At 37.1% G+C, this 14,257-nt stretch overlaps 1 protein-coding gene across 1 annotated transcript; it reads right to left on the bottom strand.

Annotated features, from left to right (window-relative positions):
* Window positions 1-150: 150 nt before the first annotated feature.
* On the bottom strand, window positions 151-11,039 carry stk25a (serine/threonine kinase 25a). The gene is made up of 11 exons (XM_066665711.1): window positions 10,632-11,039; window positions 6,658-6,888; window positions 5,625-5,681; window positions 5,365-5,473; window positions 4,150-4,307; window positions 3,737-3,922; window positions 3,418-3,563; window positions 2,617-2,728; window positions 2,020-2,091; window positions 1,184-1,320; window positions 151-518 (listed from the first exon to the last, which is right to left on the bottom strand). The coding sequence occupies exons 1-11, from the start codon at window positions 10,659-10,661 to the stop codon at window positions 479-481; spliced, it is 1,278 nt and encodes a 425-aa protein (XP_066521808.1). The 5' UTR covers window positions 10,662-11,039; the 3' UTR covers window positions 151-478.
* Window positions 11,040-14,257: the final 3,218 nt, after the last annotated feature.

Genomic DNA, 14,257 nt, shown 5'->3' with positions numbered 1-14,257 from the left:
TCTTATTTATTGTTAAGCATGTTGCTGGAACTACACTCCTGTACACCATCCATATACTTAAATCCAAGTCGTTACTTTGAAAAGATAACAAATAAAACTGAACTGGTATTAATGATGTCCTCAGATTAAAATCTATACAGTTCAATATGTGACTTTCTTTTACCCTTCAGTCTACAGTGAAACAAACAAAAAAAAAACTTTGCATTTGTTTGCATTATAACTTTGCATCTGTGCAGCTTTTTGAATATAATGACACCTATCACTTCCTGGAATATGCAGAACTTTTCTGCTGAAAAGAAATTCCAAGCATTTCCTGAAATTAAAAGATGAGTGCCACTGATTGTATTAAAGGTCCAAGGTAGTTATAAGTGGAGATGGAGAGTTGATCATGAAGGGGAGCATGGGTAAGGATGGCGGTCTTATCCAGGTGGTCCTCCCAGAGTAAATGGAGGACATCCCCTTGCAGTTGAGTGAGGTTTTATCGCTTTGGGGTTGTGGTGTTACCATTGAGTGTAAACCTGCAGGGACACAATTAGATGCAACTGTTAATTATGGTAGATAGAGGAGAACATCTCTAATCTCTATAAGATTTTAGCATTAAGATATTAACATTCACCACACTTCTTAGGTACACACGCTGTTCCACTAGCACAGCTCTCCCATGAAATGTAGAAAGTGACCCTGTCTCTACCCCAGGTTTTGAAAACTACAACAGCAGAGGTAATATTGGGTGCTGTTTACTTGTGTATTCACATTTTGTTTTTTCGGACTGAACACAGCTCCATTGCCACAAATCCAAGGATTTTTTGAACATCTTCAAAACATCACACATAGTTATATGAGGTGATGCTGTGTGTTGGATAGAAACAATTGTGATCACTGCTGTAACATGGAGGTTTTATAAACTGTGATAGTTTGTGCTGCATTTGATGGTGACTGACAAGTCTCTCTGGCCAATCAGTGCTCTGCAAGGTTTACACATCAGATTTATTACGTACTCGGCTCTACCAGGCATGAGCAGGGACTAAAAAGTATCCAGTTCCAGATTTGCCTAATGGATAAGCAAAAGAGCCGAGTCGAGCAGGGTCCACTCAACAGAAAAGCGCCGATGCACCACAGAGTCACTGCTAGGTTAAAGTGTCTGCCAATGTGAATTGAGATCTTCAAAATATTATTCTCTTACCTGCACACTCTTTCCATCACATTAGTGAGTAAACGGTCTGAAATTCCTGGACTGGACTCCTCAGCCAGATTAAAGGCATTCTCCAACTCCTCTAATGCACAGATGCTGCCTCCACTCACACGCCGCTTCTCCTTTAACTACACGCAACATAAACAATTTAAATGGGCACTAAATCTCTGGATTACTCTCACAATATTAAGAATGCTGGGAGTTCTGGCTGCAAATGTACCTTCACAAAATGGTTAAAGGGTAATATAAATTGTGATTCTATTATAAATAATTATTGAATAAATCACCATCCTCTGATGTTCACACAGATTTTTTACTTACTGATAATAACATAGAAAACACATGATAATCTTTGTTTATTAGCTGAATATTCCGGCTTTGTCAAACACCTCAAACAAATGAAAACATCTGAATTAATGGCATATTTCATTCTCAGATCAAGTAGAGGAAAACATCTACTTCTATAGAATCATTCAGTGGAAAAATGAAAGTGATATTCAGTGATGAAGCATGTTTTTCCTCCAGTTCATATTAATTAAAATAATGTAATTAATTTGCTGAATGATTTACAGTGCCAAAAAGTTTAACTATTAAAGATTGCTTAGTTTCATATCTGTAATTCATTTGTTCTCAAGTAAAATGGCTGAGTGAACATGTGAGCATGGTGACTCAGGTGTTGTATAAAATGTCTTCCATATATGAATGCTAGATCTAAATTAAGTAAGAGCAGCATGAAATCAGTGTCGTAATCAGACTACACAAATCAGGCTTGGTCGTGTGTTTTTATGAAGCATACTGTTTTAGATTTCATCCAGCTATCAGTTTACCTCTCTGAAGATGGGTACGAGGAGTGTTGTGAGCGACGGTGACTTAGGCTGCCTCTTCATTACCTCTGTTGTCTGTAATCAAAAAGCAAACAGCAGTGTGCACGAATGTTTAATGAGAATTATATGCAATGGCCTGTCAAACAAAAGAAAAAATGCTGGAAAACGGGAATTAATCTCAAATCTAACAATGCTATTTGATTATTATTCTTAAAGAAAAGATGCACAATGCTTTGAAAACTTAGAAAATGTTTCTATGCATCATTGTACTCTCTGGCCAAGTACAAAAATGTCCTTTCTCAGATTGATTCTGAAACCTTCAGATTTGGTTGATATAAGTTCAATACTTCTTTAAAATGTACTGTACTTTAAAATGAGCTACAGTATTTTTAACTGAAGCAATTTATGTAATAGTGTTTAAAAGGAAGCTATCAGGCTCAAACTACTCAAACACATCCACTGCACAAGAAATTATATCACAGCCTACCTATCACACAATGCGTTATTTCAGGACAGACTGGTTACAGGATTGAATCAGATTTTTTTGCTAATACTTATGATACCTATACCCCAAAGACAGATGAATATACAGAGGCCCACCTTATTGTCTGTATGACCAAGGCCTCTCTGTAGCTTGTTCATAGAAGAAGGTCTTACAGTTGGGGGGAACGTCCACATAGGACACTGATCTCTGTCGTCCCCCTCTCCATCCCTGAGATAAACGCACACAGAGGAGGTTACACTGGGAAATGCATGTAATCATTACTGCCTGTGTAAAAATATGAAAAAATATAAAGTTATCAGTGTAATTCTGTAAAAAAAAGTATGGATGGAGAGTCATGAAAATGAGTAAATGTGGATGTTCAGGTATCAATAATGTTGTTTAAAATGTAAATTAATCTTGAGTGTTTTTATTTTTTAAGCCTGAAGGTTCACCTTTTTTAGATGAAAGCACTGGTGTTGCACAGCTATTTATAATTTAGTGGCATGCAAAGGAAAGGACACAATTCAAAATTCAGAAAGAGCCAAAGGAACTGGTAAGTTTTCATGTTGGATGAGTAATGAGCAGAAGGGGTTCATTCAGGTCCAGAAAGTAAAAATGCTTCCAAGAATTCTGTTTCAACTTTCCTGACACTTTCCAGGCTTGTTTGAGATGATTAGAGAATCTGGACTGTTTGAATGAAACCTTGGATAGGATTTTCACTTCAGTCAACCTCTAGTGATGAGAAGATGAATGAGTCTTTACTACATTAAAACACTGGGTGCTAATGAGAACTTTTTCTTACAGATGGACCACGTTCCCAAGTTGTGGACCTAGCTAATGTCATCTAGAGTTGTTAGTGTAGTTAACATAGTTAGAGAAATCATCTCTAATGTAAAGATGTGTACATAGTTACAAACATGTCAGAGTCATCAGAACTGGACTCATCTCCATGGCCCTCAGACTTCCAGCGGTGGTAGCGGTCAATCAGTTCAGCTAAATAGGATGTTTTCTTGGTGTAGCGAGTGATGAATTTATGTTTCAGCAGCTCTTTAGCTGTTGGTCTCTGCAGAAAAAGTCAATGTTATTCTTACTGAATGACACTAACACATGGATTTCTCAAAATCTGAGCAGAAGACATTGAGATGTAGCCTTTGTGAACACGCCCGTTATCCATTATAACTTAACCAATAACCAGGTTTAAAGAAATAGTTTTCAAATCAGAGCGGAGACACTCACAAATCGTGGGTCTTTGTTGAGACATGCTTCCACAAACTCCTTGAAGGCCTTGCTATAGGACCCCTCCAGGGTGGGGGGGTTGTTTTTAGGGATAAGGAAGAGGACCCTCATAGGATGCAAGTCTGAGTTTGGGGGCTCCCCTTTAGCCAGCTCAATTGCTGTGATACCCAAGGACCAGATGTCAGCCTGGGACACGGAAAAAATAAAAGACAAGGAACAGTCCAATAGTGAATAGTGGGCACTAAGGGCCTTTGCCATCTGCCTGTTTCTAAATATTTCATTAGGCTTGTTTTCATGACAGAACAGAGTGTTCAGTACTTGAGTAGCACTTAACAGATGTTGATTTGTAGACTTGAACATGAAACCTGTTAAAGTGAGGAACAAGTGAGGGGGTACAGACAAAGACCTTGTACCTTGAAATCATAGGCAGACTGTTTAATGACCTCAGGTGCCATCCAGAATGGAGTCCCCACAAAAGTGTTCCTCTTGATCTGTGTATCTGTTAACTGGCCTGCTACGCCAAAGTCTGCTAGCTTCACCTCTCCATGTTCAGACAGTAATACGTTGGCAGCTATTGAAAGCAAAGGTGATCAGACAAAAGGCAAGTCATTAACTTATAAATGTTCAATAACAAATCAAATTCACAGCTTTACTCTAAACATAGTCAATCTGTCACTCAGATGTGCTGCTTTAGTCTTCACTGGAGCTACAGGATGAATGAGTAATGGTTAGTAAAAGCAGTACCCCCTGCTTCATATTCCATAGATTCCAGTAGATCTATTTGTGTGTTTTTGAGTATAACTAAACTAGTGGTGATACCATAAAACATACTCACAATCTTATGGTTTGAAATGCTGGTATCACCAAGTAATGCTATAAAAATTAATATTAAGAGTACAATTAGGGATGGAAAAATTTTTATGTTTCAATAACAATATGATTTTTAAACATTTTGAATATTTCAATATACATAATTTAAAGCATTTAAGTTATTAAAAAATAGTTTTAATATAATAATAATGACAAAGCTAAGAGGTTTGTGTTTGACGGTGATGTCATGTGTCTTTTTTGTTCTTGGCAATTTGTATTGTTTTCATATTAATATCTGAATTATATCATATCTATTAAAATTAAGTATTAATTAATACAATTAAATATATCATTATATTTATTTTGGCAACATTTTCCAGCCCTAACTACAATATATTTTATGCAACATTTCATATTAGTATTGTGAGATATGCACAGTAAAGTGGATTATGACTAATTTTATCACAGTGTATTATGAACAACAGTTCCATTCTGCCAAGCCATAGCAAAAATATAGTAAAATATAGTGGACAAAATCTCAGGCTACTTCAGGCTGCTGCTTCATTTTAAAGCATTTTAAAACAATGTTACAAACCACATAAGGAATCCTTCTGAGATTATTCAACAACTTACCTTGGTTTATGCTTTGTATTACCAGTATAAATCTGATAGCTGCCTACACTTGTGAAAAACTGTGTCAATTAGAAAACTCAAAAATCATTGCTTTAGGATTTTAATGTGAGGGCAAGCCCCTTCTAATTTGTTTTTCCCTGTGCTTTAATAAAAGAATAATAGACTTTTTTTTAACAGATTCTGACCTTTAATATCTCTGTGTATCTTCCTCTCTGAGTGGAGATAGTCCAGTCCTTTGAGGATCTCTCTGAGGATGGTAGCAATGTAGGCCTCCTCCAGCGGTCCTGGCTTTAGCTAACAGTACAGATAAATCTCACATGAATTTTGTCAAATTTGTCAAATTTTCTACATGTGTCACGCCTTTCATAAGTAATTTTGAACAAAGGTTTAATAAACTTGTGTGGAAAAGATGTTTTGATGTTTAATTTTTAAAACCAAAACTCACCATGTCTAGAGCAGATCCACCGCCCAAATACTCCATGATTATCCATAGTTTAGTGCCCTGCATTTACACACAACTTGTATAGGTTAATACTCACTAAAGTATGCAATAATTAACAGATGATCTAACGTAGGGCTACATGTTCATTCTAGGGGTGAGTGAGGTTAAATAGAAAAAATATATATCTTATTTTACATTTTCTGGACACCTGCTCATCCATCAATTCTCCTGAAATAAAGAATTTCAAAGAGTAGTTTGCTCTTCCCTTGCTGCAGTAACAGTCCCTACATTTCTGGAAAGACATCTTTACACTAGATGCCGGACCATTGTTTTGTAAATTTGAGTGCATTCTGAACATTGGTGAATTTGAAAGCTCAAGAACATTAGTGACATCAGCCACTGAAGTTTGATGGTTAATTTTGAATCACAAACTCCAACTCATGCCAAAGCTTTTGGATTAACTGAAGATAATACATTGCAAAATTAAATATTGTAATTAAAATAGCATACACTCAGTCTCTTGATATTTAACTATTTTAAGGAGCACCCATTACTAATGCAGGCACTCAAATGTGCACAAATTGGATATTCTAGAGCAGTGTATAGAACTGTAGAGAATAATTTTGTGTGTGTGCTGTTTGGGATTCAGAACTAATCATTCAACATTAGTAGCTTACTGATCTTCTAATGGAATAGTATAATCAAATCTGCACAGCAATATCTCATATATTGGTGTCGTTTTCTTAGAAGGATAGAGAATGTTACTGCATCAAAGAAGGGGACAAGCTCAATTCCCCCAGATTAATCAAATCTGGAAAAAATGCATCAACTAATTATAATGCCTTTTTTCAGCTGAATCAGGTGTCTGGGAAGAGAGAAAGCACTGCGCTCAGCAGGGCTATACCCCTCTAGACACGCAGCGTGATGCCACTGGGAGAGAGCAGAGGGCAGTAAGATATGGTGATCCAAGTGGCTGTATTGAGGTAATGCTATGGATTATTATGATTGAAGGAAATGTATGAGTAATTACACACACCTTTAGGTAGGAGCCAAAGTATCTGGTCACAAACGGACTATCACATTGGCTGAGAACTGTGATCTCCTGCTGAATGTCTTCAATCTCATCTTCCGCTTCTTCCAAGTCAATGATTTTAATAGCCACCACCTCCTTTGTACGGTTGTTAATTCCTTTGTAGACTTCTCCAAAGGAGCCTTTACCAATGCGCTCTAGTTTGGTGAAGTACTGCTCAGGATCCAGACGAACGTTCTGACGAGAATAAATGGACAAACACTGGGTTGGTAATTGCTGTTTCCATATGAAACAAATCTACTGGAAAAGTTCATAAACACACCCACAAGTGATATAACATCATTTTTCCTGAACATTGCCCATACATTTATTCCACTCTGTTTTATCCCCAGTTTTCAAATGTTAACAGAAAAATAACAAGCAAAAGGTTCACCCAGAGCTATGGTAACAGATTTCACTGCAGTTATGTTAATTCCGGTGTAATGAGATTTCATTTGGTAAGAAGTGAAAAATGCTACTATAATTTTAGTGCACTTTGTATCAGCCAGCCATTCTGTTTTTATTCACCTAGAATATAAATATCTTATTAAAATGCATTTTTAGGATCAATGAGCCATCCAAGACTTTGAGGATGTTGCATTGTAAAATCAAAATGCTTGCACCACTCCTCCTGGTCTCAAAGTTCAAAAGATAAGATTTTGCTAAGCTCCATGTTATCAGTAGAATAAAGTGATTTCCTTATTCATTAAACTGTGATCATCTGAGCTCTTGTAAAGGAGGGAGAGAAAAAATGCACACTTTCACTTTTAGACATTCATTCAGCAATGTCCAACAGCAGTCACTACATATGTATTAAAGAATCTAAACAATCCTTCACTATGTCAATTAATTCTAGGTAAATTCTGATTTGGTATATTGCGACTCTAATCAGTGTCCTGTAACATTAGAAAACATCAACTGAATTGTTGAATGTTTCTCTGTTTGTGGCAAAAAGCCAATGTACTAACCTACCTTCTAATCTCACAGACCTGATTAAATGGTTATCTCAGTGGCACAGTAAGAAGGCTAAACTTGGATAAGCTTGCATATCAACAAAACACAACATTCTTATTGTGAACAAAAGGAGATATGTCTCACATTCACACCAACAAGATTTGATTCACTGCTGGTACATAGCCAATGATATTAAGATGGAACCAAAAATTGTCGGGTTGGATAAATACAGGAAATTTACATTTAATAAGCAGTGCTCTAATCAAAGCACTTTTACAAATCATTTTTGTACCAGAATGAATCAGTGCTTGTACTTGACAGCCATTGGTAGTCAAGGAATTCATCCAGTCATGCGGTTTCTTTAGGAACCTTGCTTGAGGGAACCAAGGCAGTACTAAGCTGAAAGTTATGTTCTTGTTGACATGTTCACACCTGCATCTGGATCTGGCTAGTTTTCAAGCTTGAATCCTCAGATTTATATACTGCCCAGGTGCTTTGGCACACACAGTTGGCCACAATTATGGATTTCATAATTTAACCATCCTTTTATCATCACATTTCTTGAAAGCACCACACACTTAGGAGTGCTAATTTTGAGAACTTATGGAATTCTCCAAAATAACATCTCAGCATTGCTAAGCAATCTGCTGATACTCAGATATAAGCATAGTGCTTGAATTAGTGCTGGGTGATCTGATCGCAAATCAATATCATGATTAAATGAGCATTTTACCTCGATTAAGGTTAGTAAACGATATTTTATTTTTGCTTTTTCCCTCATATAGTTCACTGACAAGGCTTGTACAACAAGTATGCTCAACTATTAAATTGTCTTTGATTATAAAATAGTTTAAGGAAACAAACAGATGACCTACTAATGATCATTTATGTTTTTATAAATGAGTACATGGGCAGATATTAACAGAATCATAGAAAAAAAAATATGAACGGAATTGAAAGCAAAAATTAAATAATCGGAAAAGATTACACCAGTTGGAGGTTCTGACTGTTCACAGTACAGCTTCCCGGTCTGTATGCGTTTTTACTGCAGTCACACACCTCCAGGGACCTGGAGGTTGTGGGTTCCAGTCCCACTCCGGGTGACTGTCTGTGAGGAGTGTGGTGTGTTCTCCCCGTGTCCATGCGGGTTTCCTCCAGGTGTTCGAGTTTCCTCCCACAGTCCAAAATCACACCTTGGTAGGTGAATTGGCGACTCAGTGTCCATAGGAGTGTATGTGAATGTGTGTTGCCCTGTGAAGGACTGGCGCCCCCTCCAAGGGTGCGTTCATGCCTTGCACTCAGTGACTCTGGGTGGGTTCCGGACTCCGGCAACCCTGAACTGGATAAGCAGTTACAGAGAATGAATGAACGAAGACAAAACTAAAAACAGTATTTTAACTGTAAAACTGTTATTTTAACTGTTATGGTTACGCTTTGCCGATTAATCCACAGTTAACGTGTGTCCCAAACCATGAAGGGAGATTTGTATGGATCATGGATCATCCATGATCTGTTACACCAATTACAAAGATGTATTGCAAAACGCAAGGATATGTCACATTAAGGAGTAGACGCGTATGTAGTATTCAGTGTGTGTTCAGTATTTATTAAGTACAGTGTATATCTCTGGTTAAAAGAGGAGCTGATGAGGAGGAGTCAATTCTGTGTAGTAATGGAGCTGAGGAGTGTGTGTTTATGCCTTTGTTAACACATTTTGTTATATTGATTTTTTTTTGTTCTAAACTTAAGTCTTATGTGAAGGTTTCAGCAAAATAAAGAAACATAATAAAACACTCCTCAAAAATCACCAAAGTGCTCACCAGACCTCTTTGAGAATGGTGTGGGCATGGTCTTTATATTGTAATTAAGGTCTCCATCACCTGAAAACAAAGTTTTGTTTATGTTGCCATGGCAACACACACAGCCTTGAGAGTTTTTAGATTTTTACTTTGAATTGCAGCTGTGATTTTACAGATCTTTAGCATACTGAGGTTTCGATTTCTGTAATCCAGCCCATTTATAGATACACAACAAAATGGGGGACAGAGGTAGAATTTGAGATTATACAGCCATATACGTACGAACCTACTGATGAGGACGTTGATGATTATTCACACAGTTCATGTATTCATGTAAAATAAGCCTTTGTTTTCCTCCGTGTGATTCTCGAAAGGAGTGCATGTTTTATTCAGTGTGAGCCTTGAAATGCACAGGGTTTATTCAGTGTTAGCCTTGAAAAGCAAAGGATATACTCAGTGTGAGCCTTGAAATGAGAGCTGGTTTTCCTCAGCGTGAGCCTCGAAATGAGAGCTGGTTTTGAGTCTTGTGTGGAGCTGGGAATTGCTCAATTGCTGAATTGCACTGCATTGTTCACAGTTGTAGAGAGGAAGGAGTCATATTTTATTTTTGTGTTTGGTTAGGGTAAAAGTTACAAAAGATTTTCCTATTTTAGGACCACCTCGATTCTAGAGTGAGAGGAGAGGAATAAAGATAATTCAGCAGACATTTATTAGAGTTTGAGATAATATAGGCTACCTTGTACATTTGCACTGTCGGTCTAGTGGAGCCAGATTAACTTGAGAGAGACATTAAAAAGAAAACTGATTTGTGTTCCCGAGGCTTTGTGTAGTGTAGGTCTGGACAATGGAGCGGCTGATGAGGGTTGTTTATTTGGTGTATGTCTCTGGTTAAAGAGAAGCTGATGAGGAGTAATTATTAAGTGTACTGTATATTTCTGCTTAAAAGAGAACCTCATAAGCTTTGGAGAATTAATTTAGTGAATGTCGGGATAACGGAGGAGTGTTATTGGGGTGTATGTCTGGATAACGGAGGAGCTGATAAGAAGAAGTGTTAATTCAGTGTTGTGTATCTCTGATTAACGGGGAGTATGCGATAAGTATCTCTGGTTAAGGCACGAACTGATAAGGAGGTTGTATTCTGTGTACACGTAAATTGTGTCTGGATAACGGAGCTAAACCCGCTCTCACCTGGTTCCCGACGCCGCGGAGATGAGCCATGGTGTTGGTGTCGTTGGTGGTGTTTTCTGCTGGCGGCGGGGGCCGAACACGGCGGCCTGGAGCTCCCTCCGCACCGGAGCGCCTTGTCTTCCTCCTCCTTCACCTTTCTCCTGTTTCTTTCGGTTTTTTTTTTCTTTTCTTTTTTTTGTAGCACACTCTTCAGAAAGAGTGTGGAAGCCTATGTCCGCTCCCTCAGTCACACCGCTGTGTTCTGTTGTGTGTCAGTGTCTCTGTTTTTCATGAAGGCCCGCTCTGAATCTGTTCAGGATCAGAATACATCCTCGTCCATGCACGACGCCGGACACTCGCTGTAATGTTAATATTTTTACTTTAGACTCACCGAGGAGACTCCCTTTCTTAAGCTTCACTTTGTGAACGGGGATGATGTAATGCGCATGCGCGGAGCTCTCCGGAACGCACATTGGTTTGGGTACTGTAGTTTTTATCAGCTTTGGTACTTTCGGTACCTTTAGACCAAAAACATGTCTCGACATTTTATGTTTTCCACAATTTTATTCAAAAATTTTGCAACAACAATAAACACGTAAACAAACTGCATTCCTAATTTTGATTTAAAACATTAAAAAGAGAGTCTGAAAAAAAATATAAACCTATAACTTACATGAATTAATATTAAATAATAAAGGTTAAATATTTTGGCAGTTTATTCAGAGAATTATGGCTCAAGAGTTTATAATGTCTAGTGTGACGAACTAGGTTTTCAAAGACAATTAGTTAGAAAAATAACTATAATCCCGGAAATCAGTTGTAAGAGAGAAGCCATAATTACAGTCTGTCCTCATGATTCATTTAGCCCAGGGGCCAAATTCTTTACACCGATCATTATCATATCAACAACATACAACAAACATACTATTGAAAATTGTTGTTTTTTTTTTTTAACATTCTAGCAATGATTGAATGAGTGATTCTGTCAGACTGATGCAACAGAGAAATGCAATGCTACCCTACAAAATATAATATAAACAGACATTATAATGTTAGGTTTACACCAGAATGCACCTTTAATGATGATATAGCATTGGTATTTGTGTAGATGTACTGTTGTAGGTATGTTTTGGGAAAACTGCTACCCTATAACTATACAACTGTTACAGCTATTGATAATAATGATTCAATTAGCCTATTTTAGAGATGTTATTACAGTAGACACACACACACACACACACACACACACACACACACAGAGACAAATGAAACTCCCCACCCCCTCTAGGGTGCAGCATTGCACAAAAAGACTGGTCTCATGTAAAAAAAAATAAAAAATCTATGAATCTGTTGATATCCAAATATTTGGGCACTGTCCAGCATCAGATTAGACATCTCACAGACATTCACAGTTCAGTATTTGCCTAATCCAGGGATGAGTTAAAATATCTGCACCCTGAGATTTGTCGGCACTAAGCATGATGTAACCATGTTTGATTTTAGGAAGGAAATTATTATAAAGCCCAAGCCAGAAAGACCTGAAGATATACCCCACGCAGGCCAAGACACAGCTTAATGTTCCACAGAAAAGCATTCATGGAAATAGTGGTGTGGTAAAATCCCATGGTGTTTACTCCCTCCCTTTCATTAGAATTTCCTGGGAAGTTATGGTAGAGCCAGTTTCACCCTCCTTATAAGATAATAGAAGATAACGCTACCACAGTGGGTGGTTCCTCAAGATTCATTTTGACTGTTGCATTTGTTATTTAGGCAAAGGGGTGGATGTTATTGAATCATATGCTAAATCTGAACCATCAAGGCAGAACCAACAGACAGAGAAAGGATCCATCATGTCCATTTACTTTTGATTATGAGTGCTTAGGCTTTTCAAATATGATTATATGGTTATTCCATGTTCTACAGAGCAATGCCAAGTTCATTTATTTCCTCTATCTTAAAGCAAAAAATTGATCTGCCTGCTCATTGTGGACCACTGCTTTGGTTTCCAAGGCAACAGTCTGCAAAGTTCTGTTTGTCTGTGCTGACATGTTAATGTGAGCCATAGTTGCTAGTTTTATTTTAATGAAAAAGCTGGTCATAATGCTTGTGCATTGAAGGCTTTAAAACACATAAAATAATAAAACACATAATAATAATAATTATTATTATTATTATTATTAATATTATTATTATTATACATCTTAAATGTGAATTATAAGATAAACATTCAGAGGAATTTAGCATGAATCTGCTGAGAAGTAAATATAGAGTAAACTACAAAATTACATTGTTGCTTATTATGTTTTGGTATTATGAATAATCTCTGTGTTCCCTGAGTTTTACACCATTGATCACATCCAATAATTGAGTCAAATTCAGCTTAACTGCTTAAATTTGTATTCACCAAAGAGGAACTGATGCATCTCACTTGTTCTCACATTTGGTCCAAGCTGGCCTACATTGCAATAAATTTTGCCTACCTCTTCTTGTTCCGTTTTTCTGTTTTGTTCCTTTTTTTTCTGGTGTCTTCACTGTCTTGCCATTGTTCCCTCTTACTGATTCACATTCACCTTATTTCAAAGTGAAGTCATCTGCTAGGACTGTAACTGTGTTGTTTTATTTACCATTTGAAAAAGCAAGCTCAGGCCATTTGTTTTCATCAGTAATGTAATGCTAATTATAGGGCCTGTCAAAGCATATCCTAGGGAGTGTTTCTGAAGAAGTGTTTTGCAATCGTGACATTACAGGGATGACTTTCTGTTTTAACAGCGTGGGTAGAGGTAATTATTTCAAACTGTTAGACTTTCTTATGAAACAGCAAAAGGTTTAATACACTTATGACCTGTTTTAAACTGATGGTTTCAGGGTGTAGCCCTGGTTGGTGTTATAGGGACATTTTAAAATTGTAGTGTAACTCAATTCAGCATGAAATCTATAAATTAATAACAGCATTATTATCTGTTATAAAAACTAACAGAAGAAATTAAAAAATAAGTTCCAGATGAAGATGTAACGTAACAGAGCAGATCAACAATACCTCTTTCTTTTTTGGAATCAATTCATTAAACAGTGGTCCAAGTGAGAGAAGTCAAAGTCATGAGGCAAATTAGCTTCTTGTAGAATGACAAAGCATCTGCTTGGTGTTCTTAGGCAAAATAAAAAAATCTTCTGCGGTATTCTGTCCTAGAATTTAATATGTTCAGGTTGCAGAGAATCCTGCAGTACTGCATTGCGTCCATCGGTCTCACGTGTCAACGAATCCTGTTCTACTGGCCAGTAAATACAGCCATACTGATATTAATGTAACTCTTTGATAGCCAAGGTAAAGTAAAGAATGGTTGTATATTTATTCATCACAACAATTTACTGCCCTTTTTACTGTCCAAAGAATGGCTGAGAGAAATACAAGCTAAACAAAGAGTAGGGCAACAATTTGCCTTTTGAGTATTTGCACTAAAGTTCAGTGTATAAATTTAGAAGGCGGTTTCATCGTCTTGAAATAGAGCTCAACTGCAAAGCTTATCTAGAATATAAACTCTGACTGACAACCTCCAGTGAAAATCAAGATTTTAACATTGATAACATGTACCTGTGATGTTGTTTGCTAGGAGATATCATCAGTGAAATAAGCAGTCAGTGACATGGCC

The sequence above is a fragment of the Hoplias malabaricus genome, chromosome 3, assembly GCF_029633855.1.
Source record: "Hoplias malabaricus isolate fHopMal1 chromosome 3, fHopMal1.hap1, whole genome shotgun sequence".
Taxonomy (NCBI): domain Eukaryota; kingdom Metazoa; phylum Chordata; class Actinopteri; order Characiformes; family Erythrinidae; genus Hoplias; species Hoplias malabaricus.
Note: the sequence above shows the minus strand (reverse complement) of the source record. Positions and strands in the feature narration are given on the sequence as shown.